Below are 21,958 nucleotides of genomic sequence, written 5' to 3'. Positions count from 1 at the left end.
ACCTTATTACTATAATTACAGTAACAGGTATAATGACACAATTACATCAAAAAAATTGTTATAGAAGCTAATAAAACAAGTCCAGAGTTTTGTTATAAAAACATATTTTAGATTTAAAATGTTATTTTCACACATCATGTCTTGACATACTTTCTTTGTATTCTCTGAAAACATATCTAAACCTAAAGCTTTTCTTTTCTTTCTTTCATTGCAAGGTTTTCTTCAGTAAAAAGCTAAATGGGATGGGGTTGGGCTCTCTACAAAATATAAACAAAAAAAATAAAAGAAAAAATTAGGAGAATAAACAGTTATAGTCAGGAATATAATCCAATGACATAGTATTCAGTTTTTATAGCAGCTTTGGGTAATATGGGGTTAGGGTTCAGGATGACAGTATTGTCCTTTCTCAATGTAAACATGAAATTCATGATGGATTATTTATGTAATTAAGTACAAGTACTTTTTATGTATGAGAATAAATAAAAAACAAAAAAACAAAAGCTATATATCATCTTGCAGAAATAAAATATAAATAAAAATAAAACTACTAAAAAAGAATTCAAGGTTTTGAAGGAAGAGAAAAATAAGAGTTATGACATTCATAGATTTTCTTCCAATTAAATAAGCGTTTGTAAGTAAAGTGATGCAAGTCTAACAGAGAGCCAAATCTGAGTTCACATTGCACTTGATGGTTCGTAACAGAGGTTTGTATCATGTAAACAACATTCCACCTTCAGATTCATCTTTTTCATGTCATTCCATGCATCATTAAACACAATTCAGAATCCAACAGTTCCATGCACTAAACGTTCCATTCTGAGTCAGTCCGAATTTATAGAATCTGTTACATTTTAGCTGTTCCTCATCTCTGAGTCAGCCTCAATATGGTTTAAAACCAAATTCCATCCCCTTTCATCATTCCTGCCAACTTTTGTTGTTGTTGACTTTTGCTCGAAGTGACTCATGATACATAGAGACTTTTCCAATGCATGAGGTTTTTTTTTAAAGCAAAAACGCTTACTGATCAAACTAACATAGAAAAAATATCAATTACTCTCTTTTACTCTTTTACTCGTTTCAGTCATTTGACTGCAGCCATACTGGAGCACCGCCTTTAATCAAGCAACTCGACACCGGGACTTATTCTTTTTCTAAGCCCAGTACTTATTCTATCGGTCTCTTTTGCCGAACCGCTCAGTAACGGGGACATAAACACACCAGCATCGGTTGTCAAGCAGTGCTAGGGGGACAAACACAGACACACAAACAAACACACATACATATATATATATACATATATACGACAGGCTTCTTTCAGTTTCCGTCTACCAAATCCACTCACAAGGCATTGGTCGGCCCGGGGCTATAGCAGAAAACACTTGCCCAAGATGCTACGCAGTGGGACTGAACCCGGAACCATGTGGTTGGTTAGCAAGCTACTTACCACACAGCCACTCCTGCACTGTGTAATAATAATTACTATTATTATTACAATTAAGGTGGTGAGCTGGCAGAATCATTAGCATGTAAGGCAAAATGCTAAGTGGCATTTCATTTGTCTTTATTTTCTGAGTTCAAATTCCACCTAAGTTGACTCTGCCTTTCATCCATTACTTAAAATAAGTAAAATAAATGAGCAATGGGGGTGATGTAATAGACTTAACACTTCCCCAAAATTTGAAATCACTATTATTATTTTTAAGTTACTCATGTTTAATATATTAATGTTTTAAGGCAGTGAGCTGGCAGAAACGTAAGCACATCGGGCGAAATGCTTAATGGTATTTCGTCTGCTGTTACATCCTGAGTTCCAATTCCGCCAAGGTCGACTTTGCCTTTCATCCTTTCGGGGTCGATAAATTAAGTACCAGTTATGCACTGGAGTCGATATAATCAACTTAATCCGTCTATCTGTCCTTGTTTGTCTCCTCTGTGTTTAGCCCTTTGTGGGTAGTAAAGAAATAGGCAATAAAGAAATAAGATACATTAGCACCCCAGGCGAAATGCTGATTGGTATTTCATGTCTTTACGTTCTGAGTTCAAATTTCATCAAGGTCAATTTTGCCTTTCATCCTTTCAGGGTCAATAAATTAAGTACCAGTTGCATCTAATCAACTGGTCCCCCTTCCCCAAAATTTCGGGCCTTGTGCCTAGAATAGAAAAGAAAATATTAATGTTTTCAAATATGCTAACTTACACTATGGAATTTTCATGGGTCCCACTAGTCATAATAATAATGGTTTCAAATTTGGCCACAAGGTTAGCAATTTTGGGAAAGGAGATGAGTCAATTATTTTGACTCCAGTGTTTAACAGGTACTTATTTTATCGACCCCCCAAAAGGATGAAAGGCAAAGTCAACCTCGCCAGAATTTCAACTCAAAATGTAAAGACGGACGAAATGCTGCTAAGCATTTTGCCCAACGTATTAATGATTCTGCTAACTCATTGCTTTAGTAATGAGGATAATGAAGATAATAATGATGTTAACATGTATATGTTAATTATCTCACTACAAAAAAAAATGCCCTTCACTTTTAGGGAAAGGGAACATGGGTGTTGTGTAAAAATCTAAAATGAGAGGAATAAAGTTCAACAGGGAAGCAAAACAGTTTTTATAGGATTTTTTATTAGAATAAATTCAAAACAATCTTAAAACCAAAACAAACAAAAAGATTGAATTAAGCTTGAACACCTTGACATGTTGAACATTATTATATTTTGGCATAGGTGTGGATGTGTGCATAAGAAGCTTACTCCCCAAATACATGGTTCCTGGTTCAGTCCCACAGCAGGGCACCTTGGGCAAATATCTTATACTACAGTCCAACTAAAGCCTTGCAAATGGATTTGGCAGATAGAAACTGAAAGAAACCTGTTTAGTGGTGGTGTTGGCGGGGTATCTATCTGTGTGTGTCTGTGTTATGCTTGTATCCTACCATCACTTAGCAGTTTGACAAAAGAGATTGACAGGATACACCAGACTTAAAATAAGTACTAGGGTTTATTTGTTGAATTACAACCTTTGGCGTAATGCCCCAGCATGACCATGATCCAATGAATGAAACAAGTAAAAGATAAAAGATATAAATATCTATATTTGGAGTTCAACTTGTTTTGCTTTCTTAAGTAATTGACCAATTATTTTGTGAAGTTAAAACTAGCCGTATTGAGTTACTAATAGAAGAGAAAAGAATAGATTAGAAGAGGCTAATCTGAGACAAGGGATTTACAGATACTTTGTGGATTAATCAATAAAACATTTAGCCAAAAAGTAATAGATACAGTTTATGGGAGTGATGGGTACATAATTATGGTAGGTAATACCTGAGTGGGAAATATGATCCTGGTGAGTAACAGGTATGTTTCTCTTTTCTGTTTCACCTTGGAATATATAATGGTCAAAGATTACTTTTCCATTGAAAATCTTAACAATTAATTACTTCATAAAATACAGTTTATAACTTGATAGTCATCTGGTGAGTGTAATAGATCAATTTTCAATGAGATATTGATTGATTTCCTTCTTTAAATCAGTTTCTTCCTGTTGGTGTCCAACAAGGAATAAACCAGAGAATTAATGCCATCCCTTGTTTTCAACATATCTTTTACCTTTTATTTGTTTCAGCTATTGAACTGTGGCCATGCTGAAGCACTGTCTTGAAAGATTTTTTTTTTTTAAGCCTGGGACTAATTCTATTCGTCTCTTTTGCCAAATCGCTAAGTTACAGGGACATAAACAAACCAACACCAGTTGTCAAGCAGTAATGAGGGACAAACACAAACACATACACACAAAACAATGGGATTCTTTCAGTTTCCATCTACCAAATTCACTCACGAAGCATTGGTTGACCCAGGGCTATAGTAGAAGACACTTGCCCAAAACATCACACAGTGGGACTGAAACCAAGAACACATGGTTGGGAGGCAAGCTTCTTAACCACATAGCTAAGCCTGTACCTAAACAGAAATACAAGAAGAAAACCCTTCAGCCCTTTATGTAATGGAAAGTGAAATTAATGAAGAGAAGGAAGAGATATAGTCGTCACAGCAGAGTTTAAACCCTTAACATTTAATCCAGCCACATCCAGCCCAAATATTTTATCAGCATTATGTTTAAACCACCCAGATCTTGCCTATCACACTTAACCTACAATATCACTCTAAAAATAAACAATTATAGGTGCAGGAGTGGCTGTGTGGTAAATAGCTTGCTTATCAACCACATGGTTCCAGGTTCATTCCCACTGTGTGGCACCTTGGGCAAGTGTCTTCTACTATAGCCTCGGGCTAGCCAAAGCCTTGTGAGTGGATTTGGTAGACAGAAACTGAAAGAAGACTGTCGTATATATGTAAAAAAAAAAAAGTCGTCCTTTTCAAGCCTAGCCAGGCTCATGGGTCCAGTTTCCCGGTTTCTGTGGCATTTGTGTTCCCCCAGAACTAGACGGGACGCCAGTCCATCGCAGCGTTGCTAAAGAAACAGGAAGAGAGAGCGAGAGAAAGTTGTGGCAAAAGAGTACAACAGGGGTCGCCACCACCCCCTGCTGGTGTTTTCGCTCAATAAACACACACAACGCCCAGTCTGGGAATTGAAACCGCGATCCTCCAACCGCAAGTCCGGTGCCTTAACCACTGGGCCATTGCACTTCCTGTATATATGTGTGTGTGTATATATATATATATATATATATATATATATATATATATATATATATATATATATATATATATATATTATATATATATATATACACACACACACATGTGTGTATATATATATATATACATATATATATATATATGCATATATATATATATACATATATATATATACACACATGTATGTGTATATATATATATATATATATATATACACATATATATATATGTATGTGTGTGTATATGTTTTTGTGTCTATGTTTGTTCCCCTCCAACATCGCTTGACAATAGATGCTGGTGTGTTTATGTCCCCATAACTTAGCAGTTCGGCAAAAAGTGACCGATAGAATAAGTACTAGGCTTCCAAAGAATAAGTCCTGGGGTCGATTTGCTCGACTAAAGGCGGTGCTCCAGCATGGCCGCAGTCAAATAACTGAAACAAGTAAAAGAGTAAAGAGTAAAGAATAAAGAGTAAATCAAATCATCAAAATTTCGAAGCAATGAGAAAATACATGATTTATTGAAAACAAAATGTGATTAAATAAACATTACATTTGAGAGAGTAACCTGAATACTAAAGAGTCAAACCATCCTGTTGTGTGTATTTAGAATAAGTCAGAGATTTTAGCTGGGCATTACAGGTTATATTTGCTTTATGAAATGAAGGTTTGATGTTCAAATGAGTGTATATTATGCTTATAAATAAGGGAAATGGTTTGCTACAAGCACATTTTCAGTATTACATATTTATAGTACATAGCAAGATATTTGAAAAATGATTAAAAAAACAAAACATAGACAACTAAATACCACTGTCACAGAAAGTCACACGCACACAATCACACACACACACAAGCATGCACTAGTTTCCTGGTTGGAAAAATCTGCTTAAAGAGATTAACAGAAGAAATAGCACATACGCGCGTTAATGCACACACACACACACACACACATATATATATGCACACACAGATGGACAGAAACACAGAGTCAAACTAATTGATCGTTAATTGGGTAGTAATGAAATAAAGTTATATATATTTTTTGCCTGGAGAGACACAACCTTACTGAACAGGCAAACATCCTATACCTTAACTAACTTAGCCACTGCGCTCTAATTGATGTGGGTTTATTTGTTTATTCATTTAGCATAAATTCAAGGTGAATCTTGTATATTTGAAGGGTCATATATAACAGAACCAATACCTGTATTTCTGTAGTTCTTAGCAATACATCATGTAGGAGCATGGTTTAATGGTTAGGGTATTTGGCTCACAATTGTAAGGTCATAAGTTCTATTTCTAGTGGCACACTGTGTCTTTGAGCAAGATGCTTTATTTCACGCTGCTTCAATTCATTCGGCTGGGAAAAATTAGTAGCACCTGTAATTCAAAGGTCCAGCCTTGTCACACCCTGTGTCAAACTGAATCTCCTTGAGAACTATTGGGTTATCCGGAAAGTTTGTGCTGATATATAGTAGCTTACTTTTTGACTTATTTTAGAACATAGTTGAGTCCATAAAATTGGATTTTACTACACCTCCATTTAGAGCACAGTTTAAGCTATCTTTTCATGGAAGAAGGTTTATGTTCCTATAACCTGTGTTAATTTTGTAACCCTTTAAAATGGAAGATAAGAAAGTTCATTTTTGGCACTTGATGCTTTGGGAATTAACAAAAATTGCTGCAGCTCTGCTGGGATATGTTACCCCACCCTCCATATTCCCCAGATATTGCTCCTTCGGATTTCCACTTATTCAGGTCTCTGCAGAATCGTCTTAATGGTAAAAATTTCAATTCCTTGGATGACGTAAAAAGATACCTTGATGAATTCTTTGCCATGAAACCACCTCAATTCTGAGAAGTGGGTATTTTCAAGTTAAAGGAAAGATGGAGACGCATTGTGCAACAAAATGGTTCATATTTGGTTGATTAAAAATGTATTTATTGACCTTTTTCTTTCCTTTAAAAATTGGCACAAACTTTCCAGACAACCCAATACATTAAGAGTGTGCGTGTCTGTGAAGTACTCAGCCACATAATTGTTAATTTCCCAAACAGGTTGTTCCATTGATTGAGCCAACTGGAACCCTCTTCATTGTAACCGAAGGAGTGCGAGTTTTTCGGAGGTGTTTTTTAGCATTCCATCACTACCATCTTAACTTTTTCCAGAATACGCCCACCCTTATAAAATATAAGCTAGCCATGAATCTTCTCTATAGCAAGACACTTAAGGCACCCACTCTATTTGTCCTTGGCATTAAGCTACCTCTCCACCCTCTCAAATATTCCACCACCACCCCTATTTAGTCAAAAGTATTTTTTCCCCCTTTTTCCTTTCCCTTGTTCTTTCCTCTCTCTCTCTCTCACAACTTACTCAGCAACCTCTGAGTTAATACATATTCTTAAGTGGTTGGCATTTGGAAAGACATCCAGCCACAGAAACCTTGCCAAAACACACACTGGAACTTGGCACAGCCCTGTGGATTACAGAATCTTATCAAACTGTCAATTACATTGACCCCCAGTGCTCAACAAGGAATTTAATTTATCAACCCTGAAAGGATGAAAGGCAAAGCCAACCTTGGCAAAATTTGAACTCGGAATCTAGAAGACAGACAAAATGCTGCTAAGCACTTTATCCAGCATGCTAATGATTCTGCCAGCTAGCCACCTTCAATCTGTCTAAATATACTCTTTTATTCTTTTATTTGTTTCAGTCATTTGACTGTGGCCATGCTGGAGCACCGCCTTTAGTCAAGCAAATCGACCCCAGGACTTATTCTTTGTAAGCCTCGTACTTATTCTATCAGTTTCTTTTGCCAAGCTGCTAAGTTATGGGGACGTAAACACACCAGCATTGGTTATCAATCTATGTTAGGGGGACAAACACAGACACATACACATACATATATATATATATATATAATATATATATATATAATATATATATATATATACGACGGGCGTCTTTCAGTTTCCATCTACCAAATCCATTCACAAGGCTTTGGTCGGCCTGAGACTGAAACTATAGTAGAAGACACTTGGCCAAGGTGCCACGCAGTGGGACTGAACCCAGAACCATGTGGTTCATAAGCAAGCTACTTACCACACAGCCACTTCTACGCCTATATCAAACAGAAATACCCAGAAGTAACTTTTTCTCAATTGCAGTACACTTACATTTTTTTCAAAATTCAACAGCACACCTAAACTAAAAATGTTACTAAAGGTATAAGGAAAAAAATTATAATCAGGTTACACTGTGGCACACCAAGCATCGTCCCGTGGCACACCAGTGTACCACAGCATACAGGTTGCAGAGCACTGGTATAAAACACACATCCCAATTTCAGCAGCACAAATTCAGAAGAAAAGTTTTTAGTGCATTCAGGGACAAAATAAACTCATAGGAAACCCAGCTTTTCATATGGGACCCAGTGTAGAGGTTTGGTGGGGAAGGGGTGTTTCTTTTTTTTTTTTATGAGATATTTTATGGGGGGAAAAAGTGCATTTTATATACCATCAAATATGGTAGTTTGCATTTCATATCTTTGAAGAACTACGAAATAAGTTCCAGACAAAGAATCAGGGTTGATATATATTTCTTAACTACCCACAAGGAGCTAAATATAGAGGGGACAAACAAGGACAGACAAAGGGATTAAGTTGATTATATCGACCTCAGTACGTAACTGGTACTTTCTTTACTGACTCCGAAAGGATGAAAGGCAAAGTTGACCTCGGCGGAATTTGAACTCGGAACGTAACGACAGACGAAATACCGCTAAGCATTTCACCCGGTGCGCTAACGTTTCTGCCAGCTCGAGGGTTGATATAGCTGACTCAAAATCCCTTGGAAGCAATGACCTGACATGGTTCAATGACTCAAAGACAGAGAAAACAAGAATGTAGACATTGTGTTAACACTAAACTAAACAAGGACTAACATAGTAACACATTGTAGTAAGTGTACTTTTAAGAGTCTCATACCACCAGAGAACAATAAAAACAGAGCAGAAAGCAGGTTCAGAAGCTGATTAGAAGAACTGTCAACACTCCTTAATTCCTTATTTTTATCTTCCTTTTAATTCAAATATGACAGGAAATAACAGTGAGATAAAGAGAGGGGAATGCAGTGAGATAAAAGACTTGACACAGGACAACCAATTTTTGTATACAAGTTTAACAATAAAATATAAAATATAAAATAAAATAAACTTCTACTTTTTGTAATTGTATTTTTCTATTTTTAGTTTTAGCTTTTCATTCATCCTCAATTAACTGGAAGCGCAGAGATTTACAAAAGAGCAAATATTTGTTCACTCCTCAAAGACCTTCCTCTATCTTACTCATTCAACCATAAGATGGGTGAGCCTTTACGTGGTCCTCCAACCTGCTAGAAATAGCAGCTAAGTCTCCTTCAGATTACATGATACCAACTTGAGAAAGGACATGAATATTGTGGTCCTATGTTCCTGACACTGGAAAAAGTTGGGATGGTCACAGCCGAAATGCCTTTGATCATAGATCTGTATGATCGAGGTTGACCTGGAGCTAAACCATAACTATGAAATAGGATTGTCTGAGCAGGAAGCCTCTGTGAAGTTTCTGAAGCTGCTAGAAAAAGTAACCAAAATCCCTTCAAATCACACATAACTATCTTAAAAAGAGAAGGATATGGATGATGTAGTCACAGAACATGTTTAATCATAGGTCAATATGTTGACCAATGTTGACCTGGTGCTAAACAACCACAATATAGGGGTTCTAAGGACCACTGTCAGGAGACAAATTGTGGTACCAAATCTTCAATTTTTTTATCTTTTACTTGTTTCAGTCATTAGACTGTGGCCATGCTGGGGCATCACCTTGAAGAATTTTTGGTTGAATGAATTGTAAATGTAATAATAATAGGTTGGGGGAAGTAGTGGAATAGTTGGCAAGGACAAATGGAGTCAGGTGGTATGGGCATGTGTTGAGGAGGGATGAAGAGCATGTTCTGAGGAGGGTGATTATGTTTGAGGTAAATGGAATGCGAAAGCCAGGTAGACCGAGGAAAAGGTGGGGGAGGAGATTGGGAGGGTTGGTTTGAAAAAGGAGGACACCCAAAACTGGGCAAGATGGTGAGCTGGTGTGAGGGTGGTTGCTCTGGCATTGAGGTAGATCCAGCCACCCCTGGTAACAGGGACAAAACCCGGATTTAAAACACTGGATGATGATGATTAGATTGTTGAAGGGTATTTGGTCAATCAAATCAATCCTAGTATTTATTTAGTATCTGACCCTTGCTTCATCAGTCTCTACTTCTTGAACTGCTAAGTTACAGAGATGTGAACAAATTGACAATAGTTATTGAGAGGAGAAGGACAAAAACAAACAAGCATGCACACATCAACATCATCGTCATCATTTAACATTGCTTTCCATGCTGGCATGTGTTGGATGGTTCGGGAGGAGCTGGTAAGGTCAGGGGCTGCACCAGGCCTCAATTGTCTATTTTGGCTTAGTTTCTACAGCTGGATGCCCTCCCTGTCACCAACCATTTTACAGAGTGCACTGAGTGTTTTTTTATGTGGCACTAGCACAGATACTTCTTACATGGAATTGGCACAGGTGCTTTTAACACGGCACCAGCACAGGTGACTTTTATGTGGCACCATCAGGGTTGCCAAGTAGCTTGCAAAACAAAGGCCTCTCAGCTAAAAATGCAAATGGAACAGAGGGGAAGTGGCTGTGAACAAAATGAGGGGTCAGCCAAATGAGGGTTAATAGAGGGACAGAAATAGTTGTTATACTAGAGAGGGGTTACTTGGCTAACCCTACCCCTGCTAGTGTAGCTAGAGTGCATACTACTCGGGGCGGCCCTTCCTTTTGCTGCCCCTAGACCCCACAAAAAACATATATTGCCTACTGCAGACCCAGAAGTGGTGCTCCTTTAAAAGTGCGGATCACCCTACCCTCCTCTAGCTACATTAGTGCCCCCTCCACACACACACACACACATACACCAGCTTTCTCTCTTCCACATTCACTCACAAATTATTAGTCAGCCAAAGGGTAGAATAGAAGACACTTACTCAAGGTGTCATTGCACAAGTGGGATTGAACTCACAACCCCACGGTTGTAAAATGAATTTCTTAACAGCATGGTCATTACATCAGTTTTCATGTAAAAAATAACTTAATCCAAATATGATATCTTTTCCAAAGAATCAATGCAATTATTTACATTTCATTTATTTTACAGGCCCTGACAGAACTTTCTGGAAGTTTATTTACAAACCTCTTTTTTATAGAATTATTACTTATAAGCAAAAACCTGGCAGTGTGGTAAGAAGTTTGCTTCCCAATCACATGGTTCCAGGTTCAGTCCCACTGAGTGGTACTTTAGGCAAGTGTCTTCTTAATTAGCCTCAGGTCAACCAAAGCCTTGTGAGTGGATATGGTAGGTGATAGAAACTGAAAGAAGCCCATCATGTGTGTGTGTGTATATATATATATATATATATATATATATATATATAAATGTAAGATCCAAGGAGTGAGGTGTAGGAAGAACGTTAGCTTCAAGCAAACCATAGAAAATATAAAAAATAAGCAACTTTCAGGAACAATATTGGTTTATTGAAGTGGAAGGTTATGGATTTTTTCCATACTACTTCCTAGGTCCCACTCGCTATGAAACAATATGTAACCTGGATATTATCTAATCCGTTCCTTAACTCTTGTGTGTGTGTATGTATATATATTATACAGGCAAGAAAGTAATATTTCAAATGTAGTATAGCCATAAAAACAGCAGAAAGATTAGATATTTTACCCTAATATGACGGAAAAAGTTGTCAGGTTAAAATACCCAGTCTATTTGCTGTATTCATGGCTATACTGTGTTTGAAATATTACTTTCTTTTCTGTATGATATGATACACATTCAACACTTCCAAAAACAAAAGAACAAAAAAGTTTGTTTATATATCACATCAAAAGCACTGGTTCTCATCCGATCACCAAAGTTAAGCAACATCGAGCCTAGTTAGTATTTAGATGGGTGACCATTTGGGAAACCTAGGTGCTGTAAGCTTCACACATAAAAGGCAGTCAAATAACTGAAACAAGTAAAAGAGTATATGTTTTTGCATACATATATATATATATCTGTATACATCGATATGTGTATGTGTCTTTGTTGTCTGTATTTGTCCCCCACTACTGCTTGACAACTGGTGTTGCTGTGTTTATATCCCCCGTAACTTAGTGGTTCAGCAAAACGGATCAAAAGAGTAAGTACCAGGCTTTAAAATAAAATAAGTACTGGGGTTGATTCATTCAACTAAAATAATTCTTCAAGGTGGTGCCCCAGCATGGCCACAGTCTATTGACTGGAACAAGTAAAAGACAAAAGATTAAAGACATTATTGGATAGGAAGGCAGGAGAAATCAATGTATACTTTAAAAAGTATCAAAGAAATTGTGGAATGAGCCACAGAGTTAAAGATTAATGGTAATGAATTAGACAAAGAAGCAGAAGAGTTAGAGAGGGTATGTCATTGATGGGGGTGCGAATGGCAACAAAAGGATTTTGACAAACCTAACTGATTGATTTTCTAAACCATTAATCAAACCAATTGATTAGTTAATTGGATAAATGGTTAACCAACCGACAAATAATAACGAAGTGGAATAGACTTTAAAAAAGAAAGGTACTGAGGTTGATTCATTCAACTAAAAGAATTCTTCAAGGCAGTGCCCCAGCATGGCCACAATCCGATGTGTGAAACATATAAAAGATAGAAGATATTATTGGTCAGGAGAACAGGAGAAAAAAAAAAGCGATGTATATTTTGAAAAGTATCAAAGAAACTGTGTGATGAACCATAGAGTTAAAGATTAATGGTGATGAACCATAGAGTTAAAGATTAATGGTGACAAAGAAACACAAGAGTTAAAATAAAAACAGCAAAATCGTAAATGAACAGATTAGAAAAAGAAGGTATGTCATTGATGAAGTTGCAAATAGCAACGGAAGGATTTTGACACCTGACTAATTAATTCTCTAAACGAGTGGTCTGCAACTTTTTTTTCATTTGCGGTACACTACCAGCGTCACCTTACTGGCACTTGTGACGGAGGCACATGAAAAAAGCATTCAAGCAAGGTCATTGCCAGTGTCGCTGGGCCAGCTCCTGTGCAGGTGGCACGTAAAAAACACCATTTGGGCATGGCCGTTGCCAGTACCACCTGACTGGCCCTCATTCCGGGGGTATGTAAAAGCACCCACTACACTCTCGGAGTGGTTGGCATTAGGAAGGGCATCCAGCTGTAGAAACTCTGCCAGATCAAGATTGGAGCCTGGAGCAGCCATCTGGTTCGCCAGTCCTCAGTCAAATCGTCCAACCCATGCTAGCATAGAAAGCGGACGTTAAACGATGATGATGATGATGATGATGATGATGATTATCATTATTCTTTACAAAATTCAGTGGTACACCTGAACTAAAAATATAACTAAAAGTATAGGGAAAAAAATATATTCAGGTTATTCTGCAGCACACCAGTGTGTCACAGTATACTAGTTGCAGAGCACTGCTCTAAGCAATTAATCAAATAATTGATTAGTTAATTGGATAAATAGTTAACCAACCAACAAATGATAATGAAGTGTTGTTATTGGCAGAATGGCCCTCCTTAAATATAACAACATGATGTTGTTCTGCATATGCCAGGTAAAATGCTTAGTGGCATTTTGTCCGTCGTTATGTTCTGAGTTCAAATTCAACTGAGGTCAACTTTGTCTTTCATCCTTTTGGGGTCGCTAAATGAAGCACTAGGGCCTTGTGCCTATAGTAGAAGGGATTATTCATAAGAGTCAGTAGCACAGTTGAGTGGGGGAGAGAGAAGGAGAAGAAGAAAGCAAGGGGGCAGTAGTCCACCCCAGGTGATGCTTTTTATGATGGTGGCTCTTTTGGGTCGTTGCATAAACCTGTTTGGGGGACAAATGAAAGTGCTGTGTCTGGTGGCACACCCTTTAGCTATACCACTGAATAGAGTAAATCTTGGCACAGTATTTGGTACGCTTTTACTTGTTTCAGTCATTTGACTGTGGCCATGCTGGAGCACCGCCTTTAGTCGAGCAAATCGACCCCAGGACTTATTCTTTGTAAGCCTAGAACTTATTCTATCGGTCTCTTTTGCTGAACCGCTAAGTAACAGGGATGTAAACACACTAGCATCAGTTGTCAAGCAATGTTGGGGGAACAAACACAGACACACACACACACACACACATATATATATATATATATATATACACGACAGGCTTGTTTAGTTTCCATCTACCAAATCCACTCACAAGGCATTGGTCGACCCGAGGCTAGAGTAAAAGACACTTGCCCATGGCGCCACGCAGTGGGACTGAACATGGAACCATGTGGTTGGTAAGCAAGCTACTTACCACACAGCCACTCCTACGCCTAATGAGTTTTGTGATGTTGTTGCAATGTTTGTGTGCACTTTGTCAGCAATGAGTAAGAAAGAGGGGGAGAGAAAGAGAGGATTTATAAGAGAGAATAAGAAAGAAAGAAAGAGGGAGGGAGAAGATCTTAGAATAGTGTTACAGTTAAGTTCTGTGATAGTTTTTCATGCTTCTACCATTTTCCATTTAATTGCTTAACTTCTAAGCATGGTATGATCATTTCAAAGCATTGAGGGTAATATTTAATGGTATGTTTCATCAGTGTATAATATATTTACACTGAAAGAGATGGTCGATTGTGTTCCATGTTTTTTGAGGGAAAAAAGTGATAAGGGATTTGGTAGGTATCATATATAATATATTTTGGAAGAAAGCAGACTCCGACTCTATGTGATGAATGTTAGCTAGGAGTGATGTAGTGGTATGGAGGGGGAAAAACTTATGAGGAAGCCAACTAGTTACTCAATACTTAACAATTAGCAACTGGAATCTCCCTCAAACTACACCTTATCGTTTTAAAAAATAGAAGTATAACATTGAGATATATAAATCTAAAAATAATTTAGCAGAAACGAAGATAGAAAGATGATGGTGGGGAGATTGGTTAAAGGATAGAACAAAACAAATTTGACAAGGCACAGGAGTGGCTGTGTGGTAAGCAGCTTGCTTACCAACCACATGGTTGCAGGTTCAGTCCCACTGCATGACACCTTGGGCAAGTGTCTTCCACTATAGCCTCAGGATGACCAAAGCCTTGTGAGTGGATTTGGTAGATGGAAACTGAAAGAAGCCTGCCATATATATATATATATATATATAGGTATGTGTGTGTTTGTCCCCCCAACATCGCTTGACAACTGATGCTGGTGTGTTTACGTCCATGTAACTTAGCAGTTTGGCAAAAGAGACCGATACAATAAGTACTAGGCTTACAAAGAATAAGTCTTGGGGTCGATTTGCTCGACTAAAGGCGGGGCTCCAGCATGGCTGCAGTCAAATGACTGAAACAAGAAAAAGAGTAAAAGAGTCACAATTCACCAAAGTGACTGACTACTCTTAGCTCTCTTTGGCTCATTTTCTTGCTATTTCTGCAAATTACCCAGCCATAAATCTGTTCAACTCTGTTTTAGTATATATTATAACTAAGGTAGGACAGTTGCTGTGCTGATGACACCTATTAAGACAGAAACATGTGCTCACAGCTCTCCTCTAGTCTTTGGCCAATCAGACAACTCCTTTCTGAAAAGTCATACCAACTCTGAGGAATTCTTAATTCTTGTTAAAATTTTCACTTCTCATATGGAGATAGTGCCGGTTACCCACTCTTCTTCATCTTCGCAGTTCCAAGACTGGTCGTTTTCACTCATTTCTCTTTGTTGATTTATTTATGTCAATTAAGCAGGTCAGAAGGCAGCGTGCTGGCCGAACCGTTAGCACACAGGGCAAAACGCTTAGTAGCATTTCGTCCGTCTTCACGTTCTGAGTTCAAAATTCCAACAAGGTCAGAAATTACCGTTCATCGTTTTCGGGTCGATAAAATAAGGACCAGTTGAGTACTGGATCGGTGTAATCGATTTATCTCCACCCAGCCCTCGAACTTGCTGGCCTTGTGCCAAAATTTGAAATCAGTTACTTAGGGCAGAAATGTTTTCAACTTTCTGTATGTGTTTCATTTGCTGACGATGTCTATTATGAACAAAATATATAATACAAACACACATAGGCGCAGGAGTGGCTGTGTGGTAAGCAGCTTGCTAACCAACCACATGGTTCCGGGTTCAGTCCCACTGCGTGGCACCTTGGGCAAGTGTCTTCTACTATAGCCTCGGGCCGACCAAAGCCTTGTGAGTGGATTTGGTAGACGGAAACTGAAAGAAGCCTGTTGTATATATGTATATATATATATATGTGTGTGTGTGTATGTTTGTGTGTCTGTGTTTGTCCCCCCAACATCGCTTGACAACCGATGCTGGTGTGTTTACGTTCCCGTAACTTAGCGGTTCGGCAAAAGAGACCGATAGAATAAGTACTAGGCTTCCAAAGAATAAGTCCTGGGATCGATTTGCTCGACTAAAGGCGGTGCTCCAGCATAGCCGCAGTCAAATGACTGAAACAAGTAAAAGAGAGAGTAAAGATAATATATGTATGTATGTATGTACGTACGGTGTGTGTGGGTATACTAGCGTACCTAGGGGGGCGATAGGGGCGCTCTGCACCGGGCGGCACACACTCTAGCTACGTGTGTGTGTGTGTGTGTAAATTATATATATATATATTTACTCCTGGACGGAACATCGGTCCGTCCCAAGATTACACATTTTTTGCCAGCTGACAGGACTGCAGCAATGTGAAATGAAATGTTTAGCTCAAGAACACAACATACTGAACGGTCCAGGAACCGAAATCACAAACTAACGACCGTGAATGCAATACCTTAACCACTGGGCCACGTGCCTCCACACACACACACAGACCTACATATTCGTATAATATAACATAATGTAATATAATGTCTGTGTGTGCACTGTTTGAGTCATAATTTATATCTTTAAAACAGAAGACAATAAATTGGAGGCCATTCATAGCTACCATAATTAAATGTAATTTACCCCTATTTATCTATTTGATCATTCGGACATATGAACTGGACCAGTTAGTCACTCGGACGAGTGCCTGCTGTTTGTGGTGGACGTGAAATGTCAATAACCATTGACAATGAATGAAACAATCAGATCGAGTAATTCACATGGAAGACGAGTCTTTCTGTTATAATAAAATAGCAATCATACGAATCTTTCAGCTATAAGATAGCAATCATTTCAAATTTAACTAAAATACAGCATTTTCTGGCAATACTTAGCATATCGATTAGTGAAAATATAACAAACTAGAACTAGATATATCGAACTCCAAGTACAATGGAATACGTAAATTGGACAACACTGAACTTGAAGTTGAAATAATGGTTCATTATTTTCAGTTGTTAAATTGTGTTTTTACATCACAAGTACTACCAGGATGGTTATTAATAATTGTTTGACAGACATTAATTGACTAAATTGTATCCCTGTTATGTTACGTTAGATAAATTCCATAAATGTTTGCTGAAAATATGCAGTGAGACCTTAAACATTCTCGGATAGGGCGACAGGAGGGGAATAATTTCCAAACCTGAGAGATAGAGAGACGGGATTTACGGAATTGTGGCAGCAGACTAGCAGAATAATTGGTGGGGGGAGGGGGGAATGAGAGCGAAGAGAAAGAAGGTTGGTTTCTATGACAACAAGCAGCCTCATGTCTTATGTGGAAATAATGATTTTGTAACGAGTCAAGATTAAACGCAACTTGTTAAGTCACTCTCGACACACATGCTGCACGTGATAGTGGGGAGGAGGGGACACGTCTAGCCACGTGCGTGCATGTTGAGGTATGACTGTGTCTATAACAAAGGTGTGGGGGTGAGAGAGAGAGAGAGAGCTGGTGCGCTGGAATGGTAATGTGCAACTGAGAAATCGTTCGCATGCTTTTGGGGGGGTCTTCCCCGAGAGTTACTTCAAGCGAACAGTATTTAAAGTGCAGCAACAACGGCAAGCAGCAAGGTAGAATCGGAGGAAGAAAGCAGAGGAGAAAGTGAGTACGAAAAAAGAACAAAAAAAAAAAGCAAGAACTACGACTTTTATAGGTATCAGACTTGACATTTGTAGACAATGCAAATTGGAAATTGAAATGTTTCATCTCTTTCCTGGAGAGGTTAGCATCGTAAATAATGTGAAGACGTTCCAATCGGGAATCGAAACGACAACGACCTCACCTCAAATAACAGAAATAATGAAAACATTTAAACGTTGCTTTACCACCTGAGTTCAAATCCGGCGAGACTTGACATTTATCGTTCATTCTTTAAGGGGTCGATAGAATTAATATCAATCAAACCAACTGCACTCTATTCACCCTTAGAAAAAAAGTTGTGCTTATGTTAGAAATCCGTTTCTTGAACTGTCACCTAACCGAAATACGTGTCTTTGAAGAGTTTCTATCGTATACCTGGAAACATTTTCTACTAACTCTCACTTTACATTCATTCACGTGCTCTTTGGCAACGTAAAACAAAAAGAAAAAAAAGAAAAGAACTCTCTCCCCTTACATTGACAGTCAGTAGTCTCGACTAATTCACGCTGTTAAAACAATGAATGAATTACATAGTTAAACTAGAGACAGCGATTCCCTCTAACTGAGAAACTGCACAAACAAAAGAAAAAGTCTTTGTTTATTTAACAAAATAAATATTTATTTGACAGGGTGTTGTTGTGTAAAAATGCAGTAATTGGCAATGACGGAGATTTCAATTACTTTCGTCGCTGATTCACAAGACAAATGGTTCTAACAGCTCGCAAAGAAGATGAATGAAGTTTAAGAAACGAGAATATTTTCTAGGAATTCATACATTTATTATATTAATATATACATATCTATTTATTATTATTATTATTATTACTATTATTATCTTAAGATTGTTGGGTCCACCAGACAGATAATGCAACCGAAGATAGAAGCAAAAAGCAGTGTATTCCTCGGTGGACAACTGGGTGGAGGGAGTGGTAGAGACTAGACGACAGAATATTTTTATGAATGGAGAAAAATCGCTTCGGGTAAAACGAGATATAATGCATGATTATATTATATTCGACGGCAATCCTCCGTGAGACCGTCGAGTGACGAAATCATGACGAATAGTCGATATGAAATTGTTAATCATCATCATCATCATCAACAACAATAACAACATCAGTAGTAGTAGTAGTAGTAGTAGTAGAAATACTCGTATTAATCGGGGTGGTGGACAGGTATGGAGCGACCAACACTGCAGTTTCTTCCCCCTCTGCATTGCAGGGGGTAATATTATTACTATTATTATTAATAATAATAATAATAACAATACAAGGAGGTGAATGTTATCAGAGTTTCCCAAAGTCGGACGACTCCTTTTTGATGGTGATTTATTTTAATATTTAAATTCTGATTGCAATTACATTTAGTATTTTTTTTTTTTTAATGTTTGTAACGGGTTGCTGTAACCCGGTTCTCTCTTTGTTGTTTGTGCGCACAATGAGAGAGAGAGAGAGAGAGAAAAAGATAGAGAGAGAGAGAGGTAAGCACGAAGAAAATAAAAATAAAAAATTTCTATTATATGTAAAAAGCATTGAAAGTATTTTCAATAATCATCTTCAAGACACACTTTCAATTTATAGTGTAACGGAGAAGAAAGTTAGAGTCTAGGATAGTTTAAAAGCAATATTGATTAGCTGGATATTGCAACTTCGATGGTGAGCGAATGATTGAAAATAACGCAAAGAACAATAACAATGAATATAATATATATATATATATATATATATAATACTAGAGTGTGCGTGTATATGACTGTATGTGTGTGTGTGAATGTATGTGTATGGGTGGATGTAAGTGTCTGTGTGTGTATGAATGTATGTTTGACTATATGTATGAGACTGTGTGTGTATGAATGTGTTTGACTATGTGTATGTAACTATTATATGTATGAATGTATGCTTGACTATATGTATGTAACTGTATTGTATGTATAGGTGTGACGGTGTGTATGTCTGTGACTGTATATATGTGTGTTTGTATGCGTATATGTAACTGTGTATGAATGTATGTTTGACTGTAGGTGTAAGTGTGATTCTGTGTGTGTGTGTGAAAGAGAGAGAGAGAGAGAAGTGGGGTAGGCAGATCTGCTTTGTGCATGCTTCAGACTAAGTTTTTACCCGAATTAGTGGCTGCATGTGTAAGATAGGGAGAACAAAGGCATGCAGGGCAAACGGGTCCACTAGAAAGAGAACTGAACGCCCGAAAAACTAATTGGAACATTCGTAAATAATAATAATAATTAAGACGCGTAATTTAAAAACAGCATTTAGACTTAACCGACTGTAAAGAAAACTGAAATATCTAAAAGCACCGAGATCTTGGCTAAGTTGAAAAAAATAGAAATACTGTGTTTGGCAAATGGTTTTAGTTTATAAGTTATCGACACAGTTTGTCAGGAAATATGTGGAAAAAGTTTTCTGACGGCCAAAATGAAAATTCTATCGAACATGATTCGATTGATTCAACGTTTGAGCGTCATTAAATAAATATAAACACACACACACATCAGATATAAACACGGTTTTGTTTGGTTGTAGAAAGAAAAGTAAAACAAGTGCGTGAAATTTGATCGACTGATGGATGGTGAGAGACATGATTGTATGAATGTGTTTGAAGAATTGTGAAGTAACAACTCCCGATGAGACGAATGTAAACCAAAATATTGTTTACGATCAGATGGATCGTGAAAGGATACATAAACCAGATCTTTGTTATATCGTGTTTGTAGGTTTATATTCACGCCATTTTCATCAATATTGCTAATAATGATCATATCACGGACTCCATCCTGTGGCCTCGTACCTTAAAAGTAACATCATCAATATAAATAATAATAAATCGTGAATTTTAGTAGATTAAATGCACCAAAATATGACATGCACAACAAGCTGAAATAATAATAGTCTCCTTCATTGAACGCATGAAATCTAAGAGATGATCATTCATGAGAGAAAGAAGAAATATGAGATGATATAAACAAGGGAAAACATTGCTGGAAATAAAGGGAAAACGCTGGGGATTTAAGGAAGGATAAATTTTGGTTCATTTTTAAGTTGTTGTTGATGATATTTCAACTGTATTTGGGTAGAAGCAACGTGAAGTGTAAAAGATAGAAAGACGAATGGACGTGTAACCAAGACAGTTACAGAAATGGGTGAATAAGTAAAATATAAATAAATGAAGAAAATATATAAATACAAAAATGCCTGGTTTACCTTCTTTCGTCAGTTCTGGTCTGTCTAACACCGATACCATGATTGTAAAATGTCCAGTAATATAATTTAGATGGCTTTAAAAGACAGCCCTTACTTATCGGCGATCTCTTTCACATGGTCAGCTAGATCCGAGTGTTGTACACATGAATTTATATGTATGTGTGTGTGTCTGTCTGTGTGTGCGCGTATACATAGAAAATGTGTGTATGATAGGTTGATGTTGACGGCGAAGTAAAAAAAAAAGGGTAAAAAGAGGTCTGAGTTGATATTTAAAAAAAAAAAATATCCTTAAGCGGGAGAAACTACAAGATAAGAAGTAGTAGTGTCTCGAATAATGCCAGGCAAATCAGCGGTGCCAAGCAAGAATTAGATGGACCCAGAGCGAGTACCTGCCGCTACTCGACTGATTGTGAAGCATGTATAGTCGTCGTCGCTGTGGTTGCTATAATCACCACCGCCGCCGCCGCCGCTGCCGCTGTCACTCCCTCCCTCTTCTCACTCCATCCCCGACATCGTCTCTATCTAATCTAACAATGAAACAACGATTGTCAGTCTCGAAGTTTGTCTCGATAAAAAGGGGTTCGCCTCGTTGACGACACCACTTTATTAACGAAACAATAATTACAGTAAATTTTGTTTTCACTTTAATTTTTGGTATTTTAACATTAATTGGTTGTCTAGATGAAGTGTAGCTTTTAGCAGGAATAATTAATTAAAGCTGTCTTGAGGTCGATTACAGCTGTTTATTTAGAAGCAACTCTCAGACAAGGAAACAAACCCTCAAACAATTAAAAATACTTCAATACCCTCTTCGTTTTAAATCCTTTCAACCGCAATTGTAAACAAGATAAGATTTACTTCTCATTGAAATCTGAGAAACTGACAAAGGTTGAAAACAGAAAAAACAGCGGGAAACTAGATTTCTTAGGGAATTTTTTT

General features: G+C 37.5%; 1 protein-coding gene and 1 pseudogene across 4 annotated transcripts in view; one reads left to right on the top strand and one right to left on the bottom strand.

The window, feature by feature from the left end:
- The window catches only part of LOC115217708 (unconventional myosin-X), a 560,656-nt gene extending 539,212 nt beyond the window's left edge, over positions 1 to 21,444 (bottom strand). For 3 of the 4 annotated variants that reach the window (XM_036507677.1, XM_036507678.1, XM_029787467.2), the window contains exons 1-2: positions 21,020 to 21,444; positions 20,500 to 20,606 (exon numbers count right to left, since the gene is read on the bottom strand). In XM_036507677.1, the coding sequence (XP_036363570.1) occupies positions 20,500 to 20,606; positions 21,020 to 21,059 (147 nt within the window). In that variant the 5' untranslated portion in view covers positions 21,060 to 21,444. The remainder of the gene's footprint in view (positions 1 to 20,499; positions 20,607 to 21,019) is intronic. The other variant, XM_036507679.1, reaches the window with a different exon arrangement.
- LOC115217737 lies at positions 11,626 to 11,744 on the top strand (annotated as a pseudogene).
- Positions 21,445 to 21,958: the final 514 nt, after the last annotated feature.

Source organism: Octopus sinensis, linkage group LG11, assembly GCF_006345805.1.
Source record: "Octopus sinensis linkage group LG11, ASM634580v1, whole genome shotgun sequence".
NCBI lineage: Eukaryota > Metazoa > Mollusca > Cephalopoda > Octopoda > Octopodidae > Octopus > Octopus sinensis.
Note: the sequence above shows the minus strand (reverse complement) of the source record. Positions and strands in the feature narration are given on the sequence as shown.